The 21,157-nt window shown below is 49.4% G+C and overlaps 5 protein-coding genes across 5 annotated transcripts; 2 read left to right on the top strand and 3 right to left on the bottom strand.

Moving 5' to 3' along the window:
• Positions 1 to 939: 939 nt before the first annotated feature.
• FPSE_04657 (uncharacterized protein) lies at positions 940 to 4,302 on the bottom strand (the record flags this gene model as incomplete). Its single annotated transcript, XM_009257775.1, has 1 exon — positions 940 to 4,302. One exon carries the CDS (start codon positions 4,300 to 4,302, stop codon positions 940 to 942), a length of 3,363 nt encoding a protein of 1,120 aa, XP_009256050.1.
• A 4,251-nt stretch (positions 4,303 to 8,553) lies between these two features.
• FPSE_04658 (uncharacterized protein) lies at positions 8,554 to 10,047 on the top strand (the record flags this gene model as incomplete). Its single annotated transcript, XM_009257776.1, has 2 exons — positions 8,554 to 8,842; positions 8,900 to 10,047. The coding sequence occupies 2 exons, from the start codon at positions 8,554 to 8,556 to the stop codon at positions 10,045 to 10,047; spliced, it is 1,437 nt and encodes a 478-aa protein (XP_009256051.1).
• Positions 10,048 to 10,927: 880 nt separating this feature from the next.
• FPSE_04659 (uncharacterized protein) lies at positions 10,928 to 11,739 on the bottom strand (the record flags this gene model as incomplete). Its single annotated transcript, XM_009257777.1, has 2 exons — positions 10,928 to 11,423; positions 11,486 to 11,739. The coding sequence occupies 2 exons, from the start codon at positions 11,737 to 11,739 to the stop codon at positions 10,928 to 10,930; spliced, it is 750 nt and encodes a 249-aa protein (XP_009256052.1).
• Positions 11,740 to 12,288: 549 nt separating this feature from the next.
• Positions 12,289 to 13,684, bottom strand: FPSE_04660 (uncharacterized protein; the record flags this gene model as incomplete). Its single annotated transcript, XM_009257778.1, has 2 exons — positions 12,289 to 13,308; positions 13,361 to 13,684. The coding sequence occupies 2 exons, from the start codon at positions 13,682 to 13,684 to the stop codon at positions 12,289 to 12,291; spliced, it is 1,344 nt and encodes a 447-aa protein (XP_009256053.1).
• A 2,941-nt stretch (positions 13,685 to 16,625) lies between these two features.
• FPSE_04661 (uncharacterized protein) lies at positions 16,626 to 19,823 on the top strand (the record flags this gene model as incomplete). Its single annotated transcript, XM_009257779.1, has 1 exon — positions 16,626 to 19,823. One exon carries the CDS (start codon positions 16,626 to 16,628, stop codon positions 19,821 to 19,823), a length of 3,198 nt encoding a protein of 1,065 aa, XP_009256054.1.
• Between the last annotated feature and the right edge of the window lie 1,334 nt (positions 19,824 to 21,157).

Below are 21,157 nucleotides of genomic sequence, written 5' to 3'. Positions count from 1 at the left end.
CCGTAGGGTCCGACCTCCGTTGGTGTAAGCAGAAGGAAAGGACAACATGAACCCATACCCATATGCCGGATCAAGAAAGAAGAAAACAATGATGAAATAACACATACTACCTAGTTAGCTATCTTTCTCAAATGACTCAGAAAAACTTGCTGGCAGGCCGGGGGTGTGATGAAAAAGGAATACAACGCAGACGGTTGCGTATGCGGGTGGCGGATTGGCGAATGCAAATACGGGGATTTGAGCTTGTTTTATGGAGGTTTATCGAAATAATGTTTACTTGATACGAGGTCTGTGAGCGCATCAACAGCGTCATGTTTCATTCTTGATTGAAACGTGTTTTATTAAAACTCCATATTTTGCATACTAGTCATGTCATGTCGGTATATATTTTTAGTTTTTTGTGTGTGCATGTATGTACTCCGTAGAAATGCGTCATATCTTGTATTTATTCCCACAGTCTGTATCAATTCAATTGAATCCTGCTATTCTATGGATACAGCGCGGGGGGGAAGAGATGGAGTGATAGTGGCTGTAAAGTCATGTCATTGCGGATCCTTCGGAAAGACGAAGAGCGAGACCAGACCACGAGACGCGACCGTTATAAAAAGCGAAATGGTGTGCATATTATCTCTAGTCCGACTCTGCAGCCTCTTTTTTTCGTGCCGTCGGGGCCGAAGGAGAAGGCGCAATCATGAGGGGGAAGTGTTTCTAGAAATGGTGTTTGCGAGAATCCCTCTATTGGTTATTTGACAGATCGACATAATGGCATATGCGTGTGAGATGCCCGAGGAGTAAGCCATGCATACGCAATAGTAATCGTGTGTTATTGTGGTATTATCTAAACAGACCCTGAAATCCTACCCCGGTTCCCAACACAATTTGGGGCTTAGCCAAGCCATCACTATCTAAACCTAGGCATAATGCGCCGCTCATTCTTTTTTACTCCTCGTCGACTTCGATACTGCGGTGCCGAAACCCGACAATAGGAATCCGATACCGTAGGCTTAGGCTGCTCAATACCACACTGATACTTGACAGAGCCATCGCAAGAGCTGCCCACACGGGGTCCAACTTGACATGTTCCCCGCCGGAAGTTACCACGGGATAGAAACACCCAGCCGCAACGGGCACAGCCAGCATATTGTACACAAGGGCCCAAGCAAAGTTGACCCGAATGCGACGAAACACGGCGCGGCTCAGATCCAAAAGTGTGACGACAGCTGTCAACTGCGATGTTGCGAGGACAAAGGCTGCGCTACTGATGGCCACGTCGCTTCCCGTTCCTATGGCAATGCCCACATCGGCAGTGGTGAGCGCGGGGGAGTCGTTGATTCCGTCGCCGACCATGGCGACAGTTGCGCGTTTGGACGTCGACCCGCTTGCGTGGAGAGAGGCTTGGAGCGATGAGATTTTGGCCGCCTTGTCCGAAGGGAGAACCTCTGCTAGGACATTAAACGAGGGAATGCCTACGCGCTGCGCCACCGCGCGGGCTGTCGTAATGTTGTCACCAGACAGCATCCAAACTTGAATACCTCGTGAGACCAAGGCCTTGATCACAGGAGCAGTTTCGCGGCGGATGGGATCTGAGATGGAAAGTGCCGCTGCCAGTGTCCAGGCTTCAGCCGTTGATGGCTTTGTGGCGACCACAGCGACAGACTTGGCCTCAGATTTCCAGGTGTCAAGAAGTGAACAGACGTGAGACGAGACAGTGACGGAAAAGTCTCGCATCAGCAGTTCGTTGCCAATGACTATGTCAGTTTGGCCATCGACACCTCTGAACGAAGCTTTCATGCCTCTTCCAACCAATTCCTCGAGGTTAGTAATGTCGCCAGTTGGGGCGTCGCCGCAGAATGAAACAATCGCCTTGGCTATAGGATGGCTGCTGCTCTCCTCGACGGCCTTAAGCGCAGATAAAAGCGCCCGGCGCTCATCATCATTCGCAGATGGAGTGTCCGGAAAGATGACGGAATCGGTAACCTGCGGCTCCCCTCCCTCAGTGAGAGTACCCGTCTTATCAAACACAACGCAATCAATGTTGCTCGCCTTCTCAAACGCCTCACCACCACCCTTGGCAAGGATACCGTGCTTAGCAGCGATACCACCTCCGACAAAGATGGCCGTGGGCGCTGCGAGCGCGAGACCACAAGGGCATGCAACAACGAAAACAGCAATAGCAAACTGGAGAGCAAACACAACCGAGCCGCTAGAAGAGGTTGCATCGTGATCGGGGACACCTCCGGCGAATCCAACCACCATCCAGATAATCCAGGTGAGAACAGCAACGAGAGTGACGACTGGCACGAAATATGTAGTCAATAGGTCCGCAATTTGCTCGATAGGTGCTCGTTTTGTCTGACCCTCTCGAACGACCTGAACGATTTGATCGAGCATTGATTTTCCAGAGGTACCGGTAACACGCATAATGATTGCTGCTCCTTTGTTGATTGTTCCAGCAAAGACTGTATCTCCTTCTGTTTTCTTGATAGGGCGTGACTCGCCAGTGAGACTCGACTCATCAAAGTTGGTCTCTCCACTGACGGCAATGCCGTCAGCAGCTGGAGACGCACCGTGAGGCACGCGAATAAGGTCTCCAGAGTCAAGTTGGTCGACGGGAACAGTACTAGTTATTTGGTTCCCAGAAGGCTCCTTTTCTAGAAGTAGGGCGGTTGTTGGCCGAAGCTTGCCTAGCATCTCAACCGCATCACCGGTCTTTGACTTGCTGTATGCCTCGATGAGCCTGCCCGCGAGTAGAAACAGTGTCAAGAAGACAACAGAGTCAAAGTACATTTCGGCTCCGGGTCCATGATGATTGCGGCTAGATGCAGCCGTGGAAATCATCTGTGCGACCGAGGATATGTAGGCTATGCTGGTTCCCAATGAAACAAGCATATTCATGCTGCCAAATCGGTAGAAACGTTGCATGACAGGCATGCGGCTTCCCGAACGCCACATTGTTCGAACTTCTTTGATTGCGCGGATGTGAAACACATCAGCAGCAAAGAAGTAGACCGGAGTAGCGAGGATAAAAAGTGCAATGTCAAGGCGGCTCAGTCCAGAGACCCAAGGTTTCATGAGGTACATCTTTCCATGATACGAATCGGGAAGTAAGCTCATGTACACTATTCCGAGGATGAAAGTAGGTACGGCGAAGATGAGCGTGATGATCTCGCGGTACAGCAGTGCTCTTTGATGTTTGGCTCTGATAGCTCGAGATCGCTCCTCAAGTGTTGGGGGGTGGTAGATGGATGCTTTGAGAGACTCATCAGCTGCTTCGATGGCGCGCAAAATCTGTCTGATGGTAAAAGTAGGAGCATTAGGGGCATATCGAATTCTCAAAATGGGGTTTTGAACGGTTGGCTCTTGCAGAACTTGGAGTCGATCTGGGGCAAGACTCTTGAGTGTCGTGACGATTCGTGGTGGGCATCTCGAGCAGAAGATTCCATCAACGCGGACCTCGACCTCACGCTCATCAACTGATGGCTTGGCTTCTTGCAGGTTGACAACCTGGTCGATCGCAGCCTCGTACCCTAGATCTTCGATGGCATCTGCGATTTCTTGAGCTCGGTCTCCATCGGTATACTCGATAGCCGCGCTGTTAGACACGAGGTTGACAGCAATCTTTGTGACCCAGGGATACTTTTCAATCTCCTGCGTGATTGTGTTGACACAAACAGCACAAGTCATGCCGCCAATAGAGAGTGTCACTCTAGACGATGGAGCAGGTGCTGTATCTGTGACCACATTTTGCAAAGGATGAGGCGTAGAGTCACGCCTCGCAGGAGTATCATATACACTAGTAGAAGTTCTCACCAGCTGTCGCTTATCATCTGATGGGAAAGACTGCTGCGTATGTCTCTCGAGTTTGCATGCCTCACAGTTTTCGAGGTGAGTTTCACGAGCCTTCTCGAGAGCCAGCTGTGAAACTTGTGGGCGCCAAAACTGGAAAAAGGAATCTAGCCAGCCATCGGAGTGCTCTGCATCGCGGCTGCTTCCCCCATGGATTTGTGGGATGCGGCGAAGATCATTTGCAGAGTTTGCAGTGGTGTTGACGCCGCACACATCAAAGCCGGCGTCCTGAAGAACTGTTTGCATGCTGCCGACAGACGCAAAGGAACTATCTTTGTGCTCGATTGTGACGACAGAAGTGACGAGATTAGGAGAAACCCATAGTACGCAGTCGCCGAATGTATCGTGTAATAGGGAGCGGATCAGGGTGACGCAAGTTGGGCAGTGGAGGTTGCCCAAAAGAAAGGAAGTCGTGACAACAGTTGATAGAGACGACATGTTTGTGGTGTTTGTCATTGTTGGAGGTTTGTGTTGTGTTGCGTTTGTGAAAGGTATTAGAGGTTTGTTTATATAATGAGTACAGTGAATCAAGTTGACGCAAGCAAGGTAGTTTCGACTACCTGTAAATGCGCGTGGGCGTTTGGTAACGAAAAAAAAGCGAAAAACAGAATTATATTTAATCTGATTGAATAGGGATGAGAGTTCTGTATGTCTCGAGAGGCTTCTATAGCCGGTATTTAATACCATGGGGTCGCGATCAGAAACCGCACAAATGTCGCAAATGATGACTTTATCGTCATGATGCTTTGTCACTAACTCAGTGCACGGTCGGTCAGTGATGCGTGTACTCAATAAACTTTGTCCGATTTAGTATTTCAAGACCGACCAGAGCCTTTGGATGATATATGAAAGTGATGATAAAGACTGAATCCCATACTCATAAAGTAGACCAATAATTTCCTTCATTTTCTTGAAACAGAAAGATGGTAGTAACATTGACAGTCGTGCCTGCTCGTTCCCTTCATCTCCACTCTCGGTGAGGACAAGGTGAGGAAGACTGCCACCAATCCGAATAAGGCAAGGCGTGGATGCGCGGTTTGTGCTGCCAATCACTAACTACTCTGCTGCTGTCTTCGTTGATTGTGCGTTGCGCTTCGACAAACGATGGTCGAATTGGTTGGTTAAACAGGATGCAAAAGAAGATTGAGGATGAGTACAAATTAGATACTTGAATACAAATCAAGCCACTACGATAAAGGAGCACCAGATCATTAGAGACAACTGACTCACTGCGACCAAAGCAAAGATGCGATAACTTTCATGGAGCATCTGTGTCTTCTATCTACTAAGGCACATAGGTAGCAGGTAATAGCCACATACTAGAACAGTTGACCTCCAACCCCTAGGGTATCAAAATAAATAATCAAAGAGTCTGGTTCAAACAGCATCAAGTGACTTGACGATTTTGCCTCTTCTACTTACAGCCGTTAACTCTCCCGATGTCCTAAAGGACATAACTCCTGAAAATATGAGCTGGAGCTCTCTGATCCCCATCTCAAAGTGTGAATATACGAAAACCTCAAGGAGAAGAACAATGTAGGTTGCATAGTAGGTAGTCTGTATCGAAAACAGCGAGAGGCAAACTACCGGTATTTTAGCCAAGACTTTTTGGGTGAATCTATTAGCAACGCAGTTGACGAAAAAATGGCCCGACTCCTAAAGCACCTCTCTTTATCAGTCGCACTTTAGCTTGTCAAAAAGGCGCATGGATCCATATCCATCTCTCTCCATCAGTCGATGGATCTCCCGACATTTTCTTCCCCTTTCTTCTTTTCGTGCGTGGCCATAGCTTGATCTATATATGTCCTTGGACAGCTTGACGGACGTCAACGGAAGCAGTATTGAATGCCGAGAGGCCCCAGGTCCCATATTTCTTATGGATAACCAGTCTGCCATGGGCAACACAGCTGCTCTCCTTTCCATATAATGCGTTCTAGGACATATACATGGTCATGTGTGCATATTCATCAGAGGAAAAGCAGGTTGCAACCGCCATCGTATCCAAATTGAATAATACAGCTGTAACCGAGAAATGCCTGCAACTCCACGTGTCCAAGCTTTCATCGACTCCAGGAAATTGCGGAGAAGTTCATGACAATCAACATTTCATTACGTACAGTCTCACTTCGTCGTGTTGGAAGAAGCAAGAAGCGTCGATGGGCTGTGGGGGATCTAATCAACTGTGCAGAAACATCTTGGCCTTCGTCTGGGGGAGGGGCGAAAGGTCAAGGCCAGTGACGGCTATGACCGGGTTGTCAGCAACTTTGCTCACTCGTCAAATTGCTCCATGTACAACCCCAATAAGCTTTCCAGCTCTCCAATTTCTTGACCAACCCTCCTATAGGAGCTTGTTCCATCGACCTTCCAAGACTTTTCCAAGACTTTTGGCACATGCCCTTTACGGAACGATCAGTCTCTCAATCTCACTGCCTGCCAAGCCAATGACGCCCGCAGGCGAATTGTACCGTTCATCTGGTCTTGTGCCTGCGATTTCAAGCATTTCCTCCCTTCTGCGATACCAATACCACCATCAGTACCTAGCGAGTAGGCAGCTAGAATCTCATTGAGATGAACTGGAGGCAAAGACGGCGCCACTGCACGAATGCATAATTTCCCCTCAATCGGTTGAAGCAACGACGAGTCAGTCAAGTAACCTTGTTTGCCTACTTTATTCAGCGGACACAGGTGGATATTCAAACGTAATAACTCAATCTTCCGCGGGGTTGAAGAGCGGTTTTAAAACAAAAGAATATCACGTGTACCGCTGCTCCGCACTTCGTGTCGGCATGCTTCACCGTGATGGCCGTTGAGCTTGGGGTCCGTGTTACTATGTACTTGATGGATGCAGTATTATCCGGACGTTGGACCAAAGTTGGATAAGCCTCAATCAACATCCATGATCCGTCTGACCACATCCAAATATGCCTCGCTCAGATGCATGAAACATTGCAGTAGGGAAATCCTTAGGACTGTATAGGTTGCAGGCTGATTGGGGTCCTTGATACTCACAACCATAAGCCATCGACCGACAACCCCCATCTGTCGACATAAGGCGTGCTGTTTCCTTCCGAATTAAGTTCTGGAACCTTTTGGAGACAGGCTACTCCAACAGAACAGGCCCTACTGCACTTCGCTGGCCACCTTTACAGTAGTTTATTTCGGGCGGAGCCTTGATCCGGTTACGCTGAATCACCTTATGCGGTTATTGTTTGGATGATCATGCCCGGTTATCTCCAGACGCTGCACGCGCATAGGCAGACATCATCCTTTGGGCAAATGTCATGCCTGCAAAGACGATGATTTGCTTGGGCGTTCTGACATCAAAACCACGAGATGGCTCCGAGACAATGGTCGACATGGGGTTCGATGGAACGTAGTAGTCATGCGCGTGAGTAATGATCCAAAGCGCGGTCGGGCCAAGAAGACGGGGTACAGGATATATCCACAAGATGGATTTCGGCATTCTCTCTACTGTTCAAGCTGTTACCTAACGAAAAGAATTAGCCGCCAGGTCAAATGGTGAGATCAATCCAAGTAATAGCTAATTTCCGATGTCAAGAAGCAGAAACGACGCAGTACACACGTACCGGGGTCCTAGTTTAGACTCAGAGCTCCACCCCCAGGGGCTATAGGGGCAGGCAGGCGGGCTTTGCACGCATGTCAAGACCCCGACTTGATTCCTCCAACGTCGAGGCCCTCGGTACCACGAGCTTTGGAAATACAACTGAGACTGTGGTAAGCCTTTAATTACAGTACTGCAATATTGCCACGATGTGCCGTTGGCAGTACGAGTAACACTATATATTTCTGTTAGTCAACCCTTGTCCAAGGTACCGCTAGTCGTGTATGTTACTGTACCAGTAGCTTCAAACGCCATCGCGTTTTTCATCATTTGGCAGAATTGATCTGCCATAGCCCAAGACGCCTATATCCACCGGTAACCAGTAAGATCTGTTCTTCGGCGGCTTATCTCATGGAAAAGATAGAAAATGTGTGCATGGGGAACCGACCGAGTCTCCGCACTGCGTTATCAAGCCTTGGTATTTCGTAAAACATGCAACTCGTTTGCATGGGCCAGAAGCTTGGCCAGATAACACAAACATTCGTCCCCGTCTGTGCAGTCCTAAGCATTCTCATATCTGGAGCGTGGGGCTTGTTCCCTGTAATGTATGGTACTCTGTCGTGGGTGGCGCCTTGGCTTTGGGTGACTGTACAGCATGTTATCGGCTTTGAGACTGCCTCAAGGTCTTGGCTTTCTTGGCTCTTCTCCTCCAACGACTCACCTGCCTGCACTCCCTGCTGGCATCGTCGCCTCCTCGGGCAAATCCCAATCCTCAATCAACGGATGTTCTTGGGTCTTCTCCACATTGTCAGCCAACGAGCGATTCTGCGTCGGTCTACCCGGGCACCCCAGGTTATCAATACCAAGGAGTTGATGCTTGTCCTCTTGGCACTGAACAAAGAATTTCGTAACGCTCACCTTCTCTTCTCAGCCAGGCCAAGCCTCGAGTGCTTCCCTCCCGTGTGTTCAGCCTAGCTTGGCGATGGGGAGCACCATGAGCTATAAATGATGGGAAGCCCTCTTAGAATTTTGCTCAGGTTCCCATTATCCGTTCTTGCCTCCTCTTTCACTCATCAACCAGCTCTTTAGCAAACTTCTTGCCGTTCGTATTGAAACAAAGTCAAGCCAAGCTTGCTACTGTTGCAATGGCTACCATGGAAGCCAAGGGGATGCCTGAGGAGCATCCGGTTCAGGTGCCCACCAACTCGAGCAGTGACCTTCCTCGTGGCTCTATCGCAGAGCAGGAGGTCATCAAGAGGCCTTGGTGGCAGGGCTTCAAGGAGCCTGGCCATGCACTTCAGATCATCAGCGCAGCTGTTCTTGCCATCGCCATCGGCATAGTTGTCGCTACCCAGGTTGATGAGGTTCCCGAGACTGCCATCACACTCCTCGCTATTATTGGTAACCTCTGGTTGAGAGCCCTCAAGGCAGTTGGTAAGTTCGCACAAACGACCTGTGTTGCCGAAGAAGCCATAACTGACAATTAGCCAGTCCTTCCTCTGATCGTCTGTTCCATGTTACTTGCTGTAACCAGACTTCGACAAATGTCCAATGGAGGCTCGCTGCTCGCAAAATGGACTGTAGGATACTATGTCCTCACCACCCTCCTTTCCATCACAGTCTCTTGTATCATGCAGGGTCTCGTCTGGTCCAAACAATACACCGAGGTCGCCAGAACGGATTTGCCAGATGACGACTCGCTTCCCGACACCAAGGAGCGTCCAATCGCTATAGTCGTTCGAGACATGTTTAACTCCTTTATTCCCGCAAACATCGTGGCTGCCTTGGCGAACGACGAACTCCTTGCTGTCATCATTGTTGCCATCATTGTTGGATATCTCATTGAGTCCCCTCATTCACCCATCATTCGTGTCGCCGAAGAGATTGAGCGCATGATCCTCAAAGTCATCAACTTCCTCATCGCAGCAGCCCCTATCGGTGTCTTCTTCCTCATTCTGCCCAACTTGATGCGGCTCGACATTGGCGAGATCGGCTCAAACTTGGGTATCCTCATTGGCGCCACCTTGTCCACCATGGTCCTCCACATCTTGGTTGTTGTCCCCATCATCTTCTTCATCTTCACTCGAATGAACGCATATTCCTACTGGATCAAGATATCCCCAGCTTGGATCACGGCTTGGGGTTCTGCTTCCTCTGCTGCCACTCTTTCGGTCACCCTTCGATGCGCCAAGGAGCGTGGTGTCCCCGCCATCGTCTACAAGTTTGCTTGTCCCCTTGGTTGTCTGATTAACATGGACGGTACCGCCATCTACCTCCCTGCTGCGGTTGTTTTCCTGGCTTCCACCCAAGGCATCACCCTGGACCCTACCTCATATGTCATTATTGCACTTCTGTCGACCTTGGCTTCGATTGGTGTCTCCCCCATCCCCTCGGCCTCGCTTGTCCTCCTGCTCATGATTGCCCGCTCGGTCAACGTTGAGATCACTGGAATGTACGCTGTAATCGTAGCCATCGACTGGCTCCTCGACCGCTTCCGTACTGCGATCAACGTTTCTGGCGATCTGTTTGCTGTCATGATCATTTACAAGCAGACCGGAATGGAGGATCCCGAAGAGGTTATCGAGGAGACCGCCCGGGAGACTGATGCGCACGAAAAGGATGCGACCAACCGGGTCTAGATATAGACCAAATAGGCTTGCTGAATGAAGGATGAACAATTTATAGCCGGCGTTGTTGCTTTTGGGAATACCATATCATGAATAGTTGAAGAGCTGAATTGATTACCGTCTTCAAGACAAACAATAAGTTTCCATATTATCGGTTTCGAGACGATTGTGACTCATATGATTGATATCTTGTCCGAAGCAGGTGACTGTGATGACTCGTTCAAGCCAAGAACGTTTGACAGGGAAGACGCTGATGGGTAGAAAGCTTGGCTTTGTGATCGGTCTTGGAAAGCGACCAAATCCAGGCCAGTGTGTGGGGAAGACTCTTGGCAGAAGAATAATTGTGTGAAATCAATATAGGCCTCTTGAGAAACAGAATGTTTACGCTTTGGTATCTTTAAAACGCATTCCTGTGCGCTACAATGTTTTGAGGTAGCATCTCGGTGCTGAATAAACAGGCATGAATAAAAATGGTGAGGATGTGAGGATGTACAAGAAAAAAAGAGTTGGATGAAGCATTTCTTGGCGCGAGGGTCCTTCCTGCCTACTTATAAAGTGAACGAGAGTGCCTGTGCAGGAAGTTGCTTGCCTGTTAAAGGATTGATAACTAACACCTATTGTAGTGCAGTCTAATCTAAAACAGGTAGGTGCGTTGGTAACCACTCTTATCGGTTTCCTCCAGCCACTTCTAGACCCTCAAAGACCACAGAGGCCTACCGCAGTGCTTGCTCATTTACAAAGACACAATGCATCAGCACCTGATACTGTATAGCTACCAAAGTTCTGGTAGAATAATTTAGCAGTATTAAATGAAAGGCAACATAGAGTCGACTTTGTCAAGAACTTGCTTGTCGATATAACAACCCCCCCAAAGAAGCCCAGGCTGTTCTGTTCAAGGACGATATAACCTTTGGAATGCCACATTTTCCAATATCCTTGACCCATTCAAATTCGAGATACCATTGCCGCCTGCATCCAACTGCGTATCGTACTTTCCCATCGCCATCTCAGTCAGAAAAGGCCCAAGTCGTTCTGTTGGGCTATGCATAGAATGGAGAAACGTCCGTATAATCGGTCCAAAGACTAGATCGAGCGCATTGTACACAATACCAGGACTGGGGATGTGCGGTTTGATCGCATCGTGATTGGCAGCATCTACATGGCAAGGACGTACAGTCTCGACATGAAACTTCGCTGTGCGCAGCTCAGACAGCTTTGTCTCGGCTTCTCCCTTCACACGCGCGAAGAGCGACGTGAATGTTCCTGGTGTTGTGGTCGCACCGTGGCCAGAGACGTAGATGAAGCGGAAGGGCTCATTTGTGGGTGGCAGGGTGGAGAGAGCCTCAGCAGCAGCGACAGGGAAGTCTCTGGTGATGGTGACATATTCTCTGTTGCGTACTGTCAGTCAAATGTTATACTCTTCAACGTAACTGAAATGGTAGAGACGAACTCTTTTGTCACCTTGAGTTGGCTGATCCCCAATGCCCAGACTACCCCGTTGGCGCCTTGCAACTGTTCAAGAACTTTAGGCTCGTATTTTGTAAAGTCTTTGTGGATGATCGTATTGACTCTTGAATCTTTCTCAGCCAAAGGCACGGGTCTTCTGCTCAAGATGGAGATCTTGGTGATCTCTTTCGATTTCAGCATAGCATCTAGAACGCTGGAGCCGACGAGGCCTGTAGCACCAGTGAGGATGAGGTGCATGGTTTTTCAAGTAAGGTCGAAATAACAGCTCAATAGATGATCAATTAGAGGGAGAATTGAGATGGCTTCTAGGTGATACGTCCAGGCTTGATACTAATAACTGTGGGATTATATACTGCAACAAACTCCGCCATGGGCGGACTATAGAACTCAAAGTGTTTGTTTGAGTATAGACTCACTATTAGCGTTGTAATAAGCGGGCTCCAATGCCCGCAAGACCGAGGAATGTAATCTATCCCCATGACGGGTACCGGATTTAACAAATACTAAATCCGATTTTGTGTACATCTTGTAGAGATGTTAAGTCCATATGATGTCAGGTGCGTACATTTATTCCATCACATAGTCACTAATGGTATAGTCCATTTATACTTTTGCGCAATGATGGGTAAAGATTGAATTGGAAGCAATGTCTATGGTAAAATGCAAATCGCTGTCGAGGTATGTGTGTGCTACCAGTGCCAAACGCCATGCTATATCATATGTCAATGTCTACAGTCTAATTTTTGTTTCAACGGAGCCTGGTTTATTGAGAAGATTTCGAGAAGATCACTTGGTTTGAGCGAAGTTGTTGTTGTTGGCAATTCGGTTTGGTGAGCCACGGCGCGAACCAACAATCTTGTTGTTGGTGGCGTACTTCTTGATGAAGTTTGTCGTCGATTTTACCCCAACGATGCCGTAGACTGACTGGGCATAAAGCACAAGACCAGCGACGTGAGGGCAGGCCATGGATGTACCATCCTCGACGTAAGTGCCGTTGTCGCTCAACCACGAGGCAGAAACGATGTCGACACCAGGGGCCAAAACATCAACTGATGAACCGTAGTTAGACCAGCTGGGAATCTTCCAGTTGTTGTCAATGGCTCCAACGGTGATGGCCTGAGGGGCGGAGGAAGGAGATGTCAGGCTAGCAGATTTGCCTTGGTTGCCAGCAGCGACGACAATGATAACACCAGCCTTGGCGGCGTTCTTGATAATATCGTTGAGAGCACCAGAAACACCGTTGACACCGAGAGACAGGTTGATGACGGAAAACTCCTGTCGCTTCTTCTTGATGATGTCGTTGACAGCCCACTCAATACCGGTCATGATGACTGAAAGGTCGGCCGAGTCACCCTGGAAGACCTTGACAGAGATAATCTTGGCCTTCTTGGCGACGCCGTAGGTCTTACCAGCGAGGATTCCAGCGACGTGAGTACCATGGCCGAGACGGTCAGTGAAATCTCTTCTGAAAGCTGTCCAGCCGTTCTTGGCACGACCCTGGAACTCCTTGTGGGTGGTGCGAACACCACTATCAACAAGATAGGCGTAAGAGTCTGAGCCGCTCGACTTGTGGTAGTAGTAGTTGTTGTAGCCCTTCTTGCGGTGCGAAATAGTTCCGAGTCCCCATGTGCTGGGTGTTTGGTTGACCTCACCCCTCTTCTCCAGTGACTGGTCATCATCATCTTCTTCATCATCGGTGGGCTGTTCATCTTGGCCTGCTTCTGTTGAGGGTTGCACGGGCTGTTCTTGTCGCTTGCTAGGGTTCCATGTCAATTGAACTCGACGATCAGGCTCAACGTGGGCCACCTGTTAATATTGTCAGGCATGCGTTCTCACTCTTATGATCAATGGGTCTTACTGCTGAGCTCTTCTTGATCTCCTTTATTGTTTCGGGATCGAACGTGCCAGCGTAGCCTCGGAAGCCGCCTTCAGTCTCAAACGTCTTCTCAACACCGTTGTCGGCTTCACGCTTCTCAAGACCACGTTTCTCGAGACTCCGTTTGTGAACGTCACCAACCCATTTCATATGAGCCTTAATCGTGGGTGGCTTAATCTCAGACTTGAGTGTGACGATATAGCTGTCGGGGATGACACTGTCAACGCCCTCTGGCGCTGTGGGAGCTGCCAAGACGCAGCCAAAGAGCGTGGTCGCAATAACTGCGAAGGCTTTGATTTGAACCATTGTTCAGGTAAATGTTCTAAGGAAGGACGAGAGTCGGTACTAGAAAATTTTGAATATAAATGAGAGTGTTGATTTAGAGAAGAGACAAGTTTCAGTTCGGGCGTTCTTTCTCCAGGATTAAGTACGAATTAGGAATATCACTAGAAGCCTTTTCTTAGGTATGTAAGTAGTCAAAACCCCTCCATCGGCGAGCCAGACGAAACCCAGATGCTTCGATATTGCCAGCCGTTCCAAATTTTAGCAAGCGCCTCGTCGTAACCGAATACCGAGTACTCCGCCACGCGGCCCGTACTAACTGACGCAGGAACAATGTATTTTAAAGGTTAGAAACTGGGTAACTCCGTGGATCATAGCTCCAGCAAGGAATTAGAGAACAAAAGACTATACCTGGCTAGCTTGTCAAGCTCAGTTAGGGTTAGCAAGCACATTCCTGTATGTACGGAATTGGGGAGACGATGCCAATCTTATTGATGAATCGTTCAGTGGCGCTCCAGTTTTCCAGGGACCGGATCCTCGCCCGAGTTGAATCGCGTGGTATTTAAGTTGCCAACTGTTTGAGGACAAGCTTAAGGAGTTGCGTGGCCAATGGGGTTAGAGTGTGTGACCCGGAAGTGGTATAAGTACAAGTTAAACTTCGCCTCCTCATAGTCTGGTCCTGATAGATTTGAGCCGCATTCCTTCTTACATAGTTCGCCTACGCAGCCTTCTTAGAAATTCCCCGGCTTGTTCACTGAATGATGCAGGGTTGTCTTTTCCAGCACACTTACTGACAATGCCGATATTTCGCGGGGCGTAACTGACAGGCGCCTGCTAACTACTGTACCGCCAAGCTGGTATTCCAATTATCGGGAACTTCCATATGGCCAGGACTTCATTTAACTGTATACGGTTAGAGTGTTGGAGTTGGAATTTGCAACCTTCCATCATATTTTGCCGCTTGCGCAATGAGAATGACTGTCCGTAGAGCACCAACATCCGGTTCCTGGTTTGTTGTTTGTTCGTTACAGACTCTGGTCACAGATTCCCAATCACTCATGAAACAAATCAGTGAGTTTCGCAATGACTTCTCTAGATGGTTCGGCGTGTATCTTGTTGTTAGAACACAGTTGATGTAATATTTTCCAGATTTGCCTCGGTAGTATATTACAGACATGATGACACTCAATATTCATGACTCTTGGCAAAATCTAGAACTATGCACCAAAAGCATAGTGCTTATTTTGTGCTATAATTTCGTACCATTTACTGCGGGCGTGAACGCGGCACGAGATAGATTTGCATGTTTGCGGAAATAACAAAGTTCGCTAGTTGGTCTGATTAGAGGCGTGACATAGGTGTTCGTGACTTGCCTTATAATGGAAGCTTCATCTGGGGATGACTGAAATATGTTTCAGGACCAGTCGAGTATGTATTCTTTCTAACCAACTAATAGTATAGCTGCCAAGCTACAAACATGGCAAACATTATATTCGCGGCAGGCAAAAAGTGCCAAGGTCTTTACAGGAATTCAACTGTACGTAGGGTCATATGCACATCACTCTCGTATCTTTTATTTACTGATTGTCACTGCAGCGGCATTATAGTTCAACCTGATCAGTAATCGAGCCTCTCGACGGTGCAACTCATATCGAATGCTATCGTCAAGTAACCTATTTTACACTTTTGGCATCTCAAGGCATAGTCTTGGCACGTCTATCAGCCTTGTGACACTGACACCTTGCATGCTGGAATGGAGCAACTTAGTGGTATTCTGACTCTTTCGTAACGAGTCATCATATGCTCAACTTGAACAGCAGTTGCTTTGAAATTCAGGTCTCGTCGAAAGCTCCTGGCTGCACACAGCTGCCTTTCTCGTGGATTTACTGTGAGCAGATTGCTTAAAATATGTGAATCCTGTGGTGTTGAAATTCGTAACGCTCGTGTAGGTTCAAACGTGAGTTAAACAGTTAACTTGCATCAGCAGAGGTGCCGACACATAGGCTATTCCCACAATTTGCCTTATACACGACGTTTGTGGTTTTCTGGGTATTGTAAATCTATTCACATTGTAAAATATCAGGTGACAAGATCCAAAACCGCTGTGGTTCGATTGACTTGGCTTTCCATAGCCTAGACGGTGTTGAGCTCCTGTTATGTGTTTTCTGTTCGATATCGGGTACCGACACATTCTATGTATCCGCTTAGCAGGTCCCCAACCTTGTGCATCCTGATTGCTCTATACACCTCGAAACACTGTAGATAACATGTGCAATGACCGTAGCTCAAAGCAAGGTATAAAACATGGGGCTATTAACATCGGCCAGTTGTTCATGGACCGTTTAAGACTGCCCGGAAATAGTACCCGGTACTCTGTAGCCAGGCAATACTAAGCAGAACAACATGATTGGCCTCCCATAATCTTTAATTTACGGTTTTGTCTCCGATGCTGAATAAGTCAAGAGCGGCAAAAATAGCGATGGCGACACCGCCGAGTGCCGGTCGGACCATCGGGGGGCCCTAGAGAAAGAAAAAAAAAACCAACGGCAGGAGCGTCGGGATTTCGGGGTCTCCATGGAGGGGAGGGCCAGACTCTAATGTGGGGAAGTTACCAAAATTATGGCCAAACAAAGGCAGGAACCATGGTGTCAATTGCCCCTGCCCTTTTTTGTCATGCAACTTTCCCATCTTGCGACATCGAAGTCCTTTCCGAAGTCGGTCTAGTACAATTGCGTGATTCTGTCAAAGCATCAACAATTCTCATTTCCGTCAAGTGAAACGGCAGCGATAGAGCAAATTGGCGCAATGGAGTTCGCTACTGTTACCGTTGTCCCGTTGAGTCGCCTCTTGGAGGGTTATACTTCTTCTTCCGCTCCGCCTCTCTTTCTCTTCCCTCCTTAGTCTCCAGTCTCTCCCTTCACTCTGAGCTGAAAGCATCTCAACTCACAGGACTCTTACCCTCAAGATGCCTCACCAAGAGTCGGCCCCTGTGGCCAAGACCAACTCTGCCGACTTCAACAAGTTGTCGTCCAGCCTTCCCTTTGGCCAGCAGGTTTCTCTTTCATCCATCTCCGGCCCGACATATGTGACTGCCCAACTTCTCGTCCAGCAGATCGCATACAAGTTGTCCGACAAGATCTTCTCTTACTCTCCCGAGACCTTCGACCTCGATATCGCACTCAAGCAATGGGCCTCCCAGAACGAGAAGAACATCCATGGATACTCCACTGAGGTTCTGCCCCTCCAAACCCGAGTTGGTGCTGGTGCGCTCGCCCTGGGTTACATCTTCTCTCCCGACTTCGATGTCACCAAGCGTCACATCCCCCAATCCCTGGTTGCGCCCTCGGGCAGCTTGCAGCAACTTCGCGGCACCCTCGACCAACTCTCTCTCCTCTACGGTGTCTCCAGCCCCTTTGTTGCTCACGTCGCCGCTCTCGACTACTCTGACAGCAAGGGCCTGATCTCCAACTATGATGTTGCTCTTCGCCTTGCTGAGGACCTGGGCCTTGGTCTTGTTGCTAGCACCTCTACCTATGAGGCTCAGCACATGTCCGTCTTTGCTACTCTCCTGGCTACTCTCCTGCCCACCCTTCACATCTACGATGGTGTCCGCGTTGCCCGCGAGACTCTTCGCGTTGTTGATGCTTTGAGCGAGAACGGCATCGCCGACTTGTACAGCAAGCTCTCCGCTGAGGCTGGCAAGCTCAACACCCGCCTTGACACCGCCGGAAAGGCTGTCGAGCTTCTCAAGCTTTTCAACGACGAACTCGGTACCGTCTACCAGCCTTTCGAGTACCACGGCCACGAGTCTCCTGATGTCGTTCTCGTTGCCTTCGGCAGCGTCGAGTCTCAGGTGTCCAAGGAGGTCTTGGCTAAGCTCTCCGCTGATGGAGCCAAGGTTGGCGTGATCAATGTCCGAATCTACCGACCTTTCATTGAGGAGGCCTTCCTTAACGCTATCCCTGCCTCTGCCCGTACCATCGCCGTCCTCGGCCAGGTCAAGGATGAGCTTGCTGTTGAAGACGAGGCTACCCAGTCTGCTCTCTACAGTGATGTTCTGACCGCTGTTGCTTTCTCCGGCAAGTTTGACAATGAGCCTGAGGTCCTTGATATCAAGTACACCCCTGCTCAGTCTTTCACTCCTCAGGGTCTGGTTGGCACTCTGCACAAGATCTTTAACAACGACGGTGAGGCCAAGAAGCTGCCCTCTCTCGTCCAGGCTCAGCAATTCACCTTCTGGGACCTCGACAGCTCGCCCGCTCTTAACTCCCCCAGTGTTATCGGCAACCTCCTGTCTCAGGAGTCTACCTCTAACGTCTATGTCAACGAGATCTTCGACAACCTCACCCAGGGTGGTGTTGTCCGCAGTGATCTGCGATCCTCCAAGAAGGCCCTCGAGGCTCCCTATGACATTGACAACGCTGACACCATCGTTGTTGGCGACGAGAACATCCTCAAGGAGATCGACGTTCTCAAGGGCCTCGCTGATGGCGGCAAGGTCATTGTCAAGCTGTCCAACTTCAAGGATGATGAGGTCGAGAAGCGTCTTCCTGTTGCTTTCCGAAAGGGTCTCCAGGAGAAGTCGGCTCAGCTATTTGTCCTCGACTCTACCTACTCTCCTGCTTTCGAGAAGGATCATCTTTTCTCCAAGCTCCTTATTGAGTTGGCTTTCCTGAAGGTTGCTCTCCCTGACTACACCCCTGAGAAGATTTCCAAGCACATCCTCGCTGAGGGTCATCCTCCTACTCTGGAGGAGGCCATCGACGCTGTCGGCCTTTGCCTCCGCCAGTTCGAGGTTCCTGCCACCTGGGCCGAGGTCGATGCCGACTTTGCTGACCCTAACCTTCCCGCCACTATCCAGTCCAACAGCTTCGTTGTTCACAACAAGGAGGAGGTTGAGGAGACATCTGAGCTCCGTGACTGGCAGGCCGCTGCCAAGTCGCTCGCTTTCAAGGAAGCTTATGGTACCAAGAACGTTCTGCGACCTGAGTTGGCTGTCAAGACCTCCACTATCACCGTCAAGGAGAACCGCCGCCTCACTCCTCAGGATTATGACCGCAACATCTTCCACATTGAGTTCGATCTCGGCGACTCCGGTCTTACTTATAAAATCGGTGAGGCTCTTGGCATCCACGCTGAGAACGATGAGGAGGAAGTCAGCCAGTTCATCGAGTTCTACGGCCTCAACCCTGCCGAGCTGGTCCAGGTCCCTGCTCGTGAGGATCCCACCCTTCTCGAGACCCGTACCGTCTTCCAGGCCCTCGTCCAGAACGTCGACATCCTTGGCAAGCCTCCCAAGCGCTTCTACGAGGCCCTTGCTGAGTTTGCCACTGATGAGACTGAGAAACAGAAGCTCGAGGCTCTTGCCAGCCCTACTGGTGCCGAGGATCTGAAGCGTCGCACCGAGGTTGACACTGCTACCTACGTCGACATTCTTGAGGAGTTCAAGTCTGCTCGCCCCAGCTTCCAGGAGCTTATCAAGATCGTCAGCCCCGCGAAGCGTCGAGAATACTCTATCGCCTCTGCCCAGGCTGTCACCCCCAACTCAGTGTCTCTGATGATTGTCGTTGTCGACTGGGTTGACCCTCGTGGCCGCACCCGATACGGACACGCTACCCGATACCTCAGCCGTCTGCCGGTCGGAGCCAAGGTCACTGCCTCTGTCAAGCCCTCTGTCATGAAGCTACCTACCAAGGACACTGCTCCTCTCATCATGGCTGGTCTCGGAACGGGTCTCGCTCCCTTCCGTGCCTTTGTCCAGTACCGTGCCATGCAGAAGGCTCAGGGCAAGGAGATTGGCTCCATCCTTTTGTACCTTGGTTCTCGTCACCAGCGTGAGGAGTACCTCTATGGTGAGGAATGGGAGGCCTACCTGGCTGCTGGTGTTGTCACTCTCATCGGTTCTGCCTTCTCTCGTGACCAGCCTCAGAAGATTTACATCCAGGACCGTATGCGCCAGACTCTCAAGGAGATTGCCAAGGCCTACGTTCAGGATGAGGGCAGCTTCTACCTGTGCGGTCCTACCTGGCCTGTGCCTGACGTGACCAAGGTTCTCGAGGAGGCTATTGCCCACGAGGCCAAGGCTGCTGGAAAGAAGATTGATCCCCGCAAGGAGATTGAGAAGCTTAAGGAGGAGGGACGATACGTCCTTGAGGTCTACTAGACGATGTGTCTCTTTTTATGATTAATGCCCAAAATGGTGCTCAGTAGTATAGAAAGCATTGAAGCGTTTGAATACAACCGAACATTGGCTGTTCATGTTATATCGGTTCATCTATGAGATATCCGGTGACTTGTATCGCACACAGTCTTGACGTATAAGCAACCTGACAGCATCAGGAACTCTAGTGGCTATGTTTACGGTTCCAAAACACACACTTTCTCTCTCTTTTCCTGGCCGAGTCCTCACACATTGCCAATATTGAGAGCCATACGCGTATCGACAATACCTTGAGCCTGAGGACTTCATCACACCGCCAGGCCAAACTCATGTCTCCCTTGATGACCGGGGCATTGGATCTTTACACGCGCGACTACCGGTAAAACTTTGAAATTGTTATCCGCCTTAACAATAATCCCAAGATGCTGCCCGACGTCAATATCGTCTCATTTTGCGGGAGTGTTCTAGACTTCGAGATCGCTTCACGAAAAAGCAAATACCGGCGCAGTGAAACCGACTAGTGACCAACGAAAGTGAGTTTTCCGTTGTTCTCCGGCGCGGCCAGAGCAAATCTGGAAACCCGAGCTTAAATTTCCTTTTGTTCTGATCCCAATTGTCCCCCTCCCGCAAGCGAGGTTTGCCGATCCCTTTGGGCATCAACCCTAGACCATGGGTTTTTCCCTCGTGTTGAGCCTCAGCCTAACCTAGTGAATGCCCAATACCTGTTCACGTGTAGGACTTTTTGAAATAAAGGGGTCCCCGGGCCTGAACTCTACGAGAAATAAGCCACTCTGCGGAAATTGTGATGTTGGGGTAGCAAAAAAGTCCGACGGCATGGGTGCAACACGAAAGGAGCCATCCGAAGTTGGAGAAACTATAGGTTGCACCGTCAGGTAGATCATTTTTAGGGTTTCAGCGACCGGTGAGGGAGATTGAGATAGTACAGAGAAATAGTACCGACGATAGCCTTTTTGCTGGTTGAATAAGCTTCCGGAATGTCTGCGATGGTATCAACTGCTATAGCCTAGGAGCGCTGCAAGCGAATCTGGAAAGCCGTCGGCATAGAGACGGTCCAAGCAACGGAGACCCCGGATCATATGTTTGGCTGAGACGATGCACGTGTTACAATAGACATGCACAACGGAGATAGAGTATGTGATCAATCAGCTGCGAGTTCCATATCTGGAACTACGTAGTGGTACATCGTGTTCGATCCTGGATGCTTTGCAGGTCGTTTTTACCGGAACAGCTGGGAATAGGCATAGAGCTGCAGTAAATGGGCTATATGAGACTAGGTACTTATAAGTCGGATATAACAGCAAAAAGAGGCAAAAGAA

Source organism: Fusarium pseudograminearum, chromosome 2 (assembly GCF_000303195.2).
Source record: "Fusarium pseudograminearum CS3096 chromosome 2, whole genome shotgun sequence".
Taxonomy (NCBI): domain Eukaryota; kingdom Fungi; phylum Ascomycota; class Sordariomycetes; order Hypocreales; family Nectriaceae; genus Fusarium; species Fusarium pseudograminearum.
The sequence above is the reverse complement of the archived record's forward strand: the minus strand, read 5'-3'. Positions and strand labels throughout refer to the sequence as shown.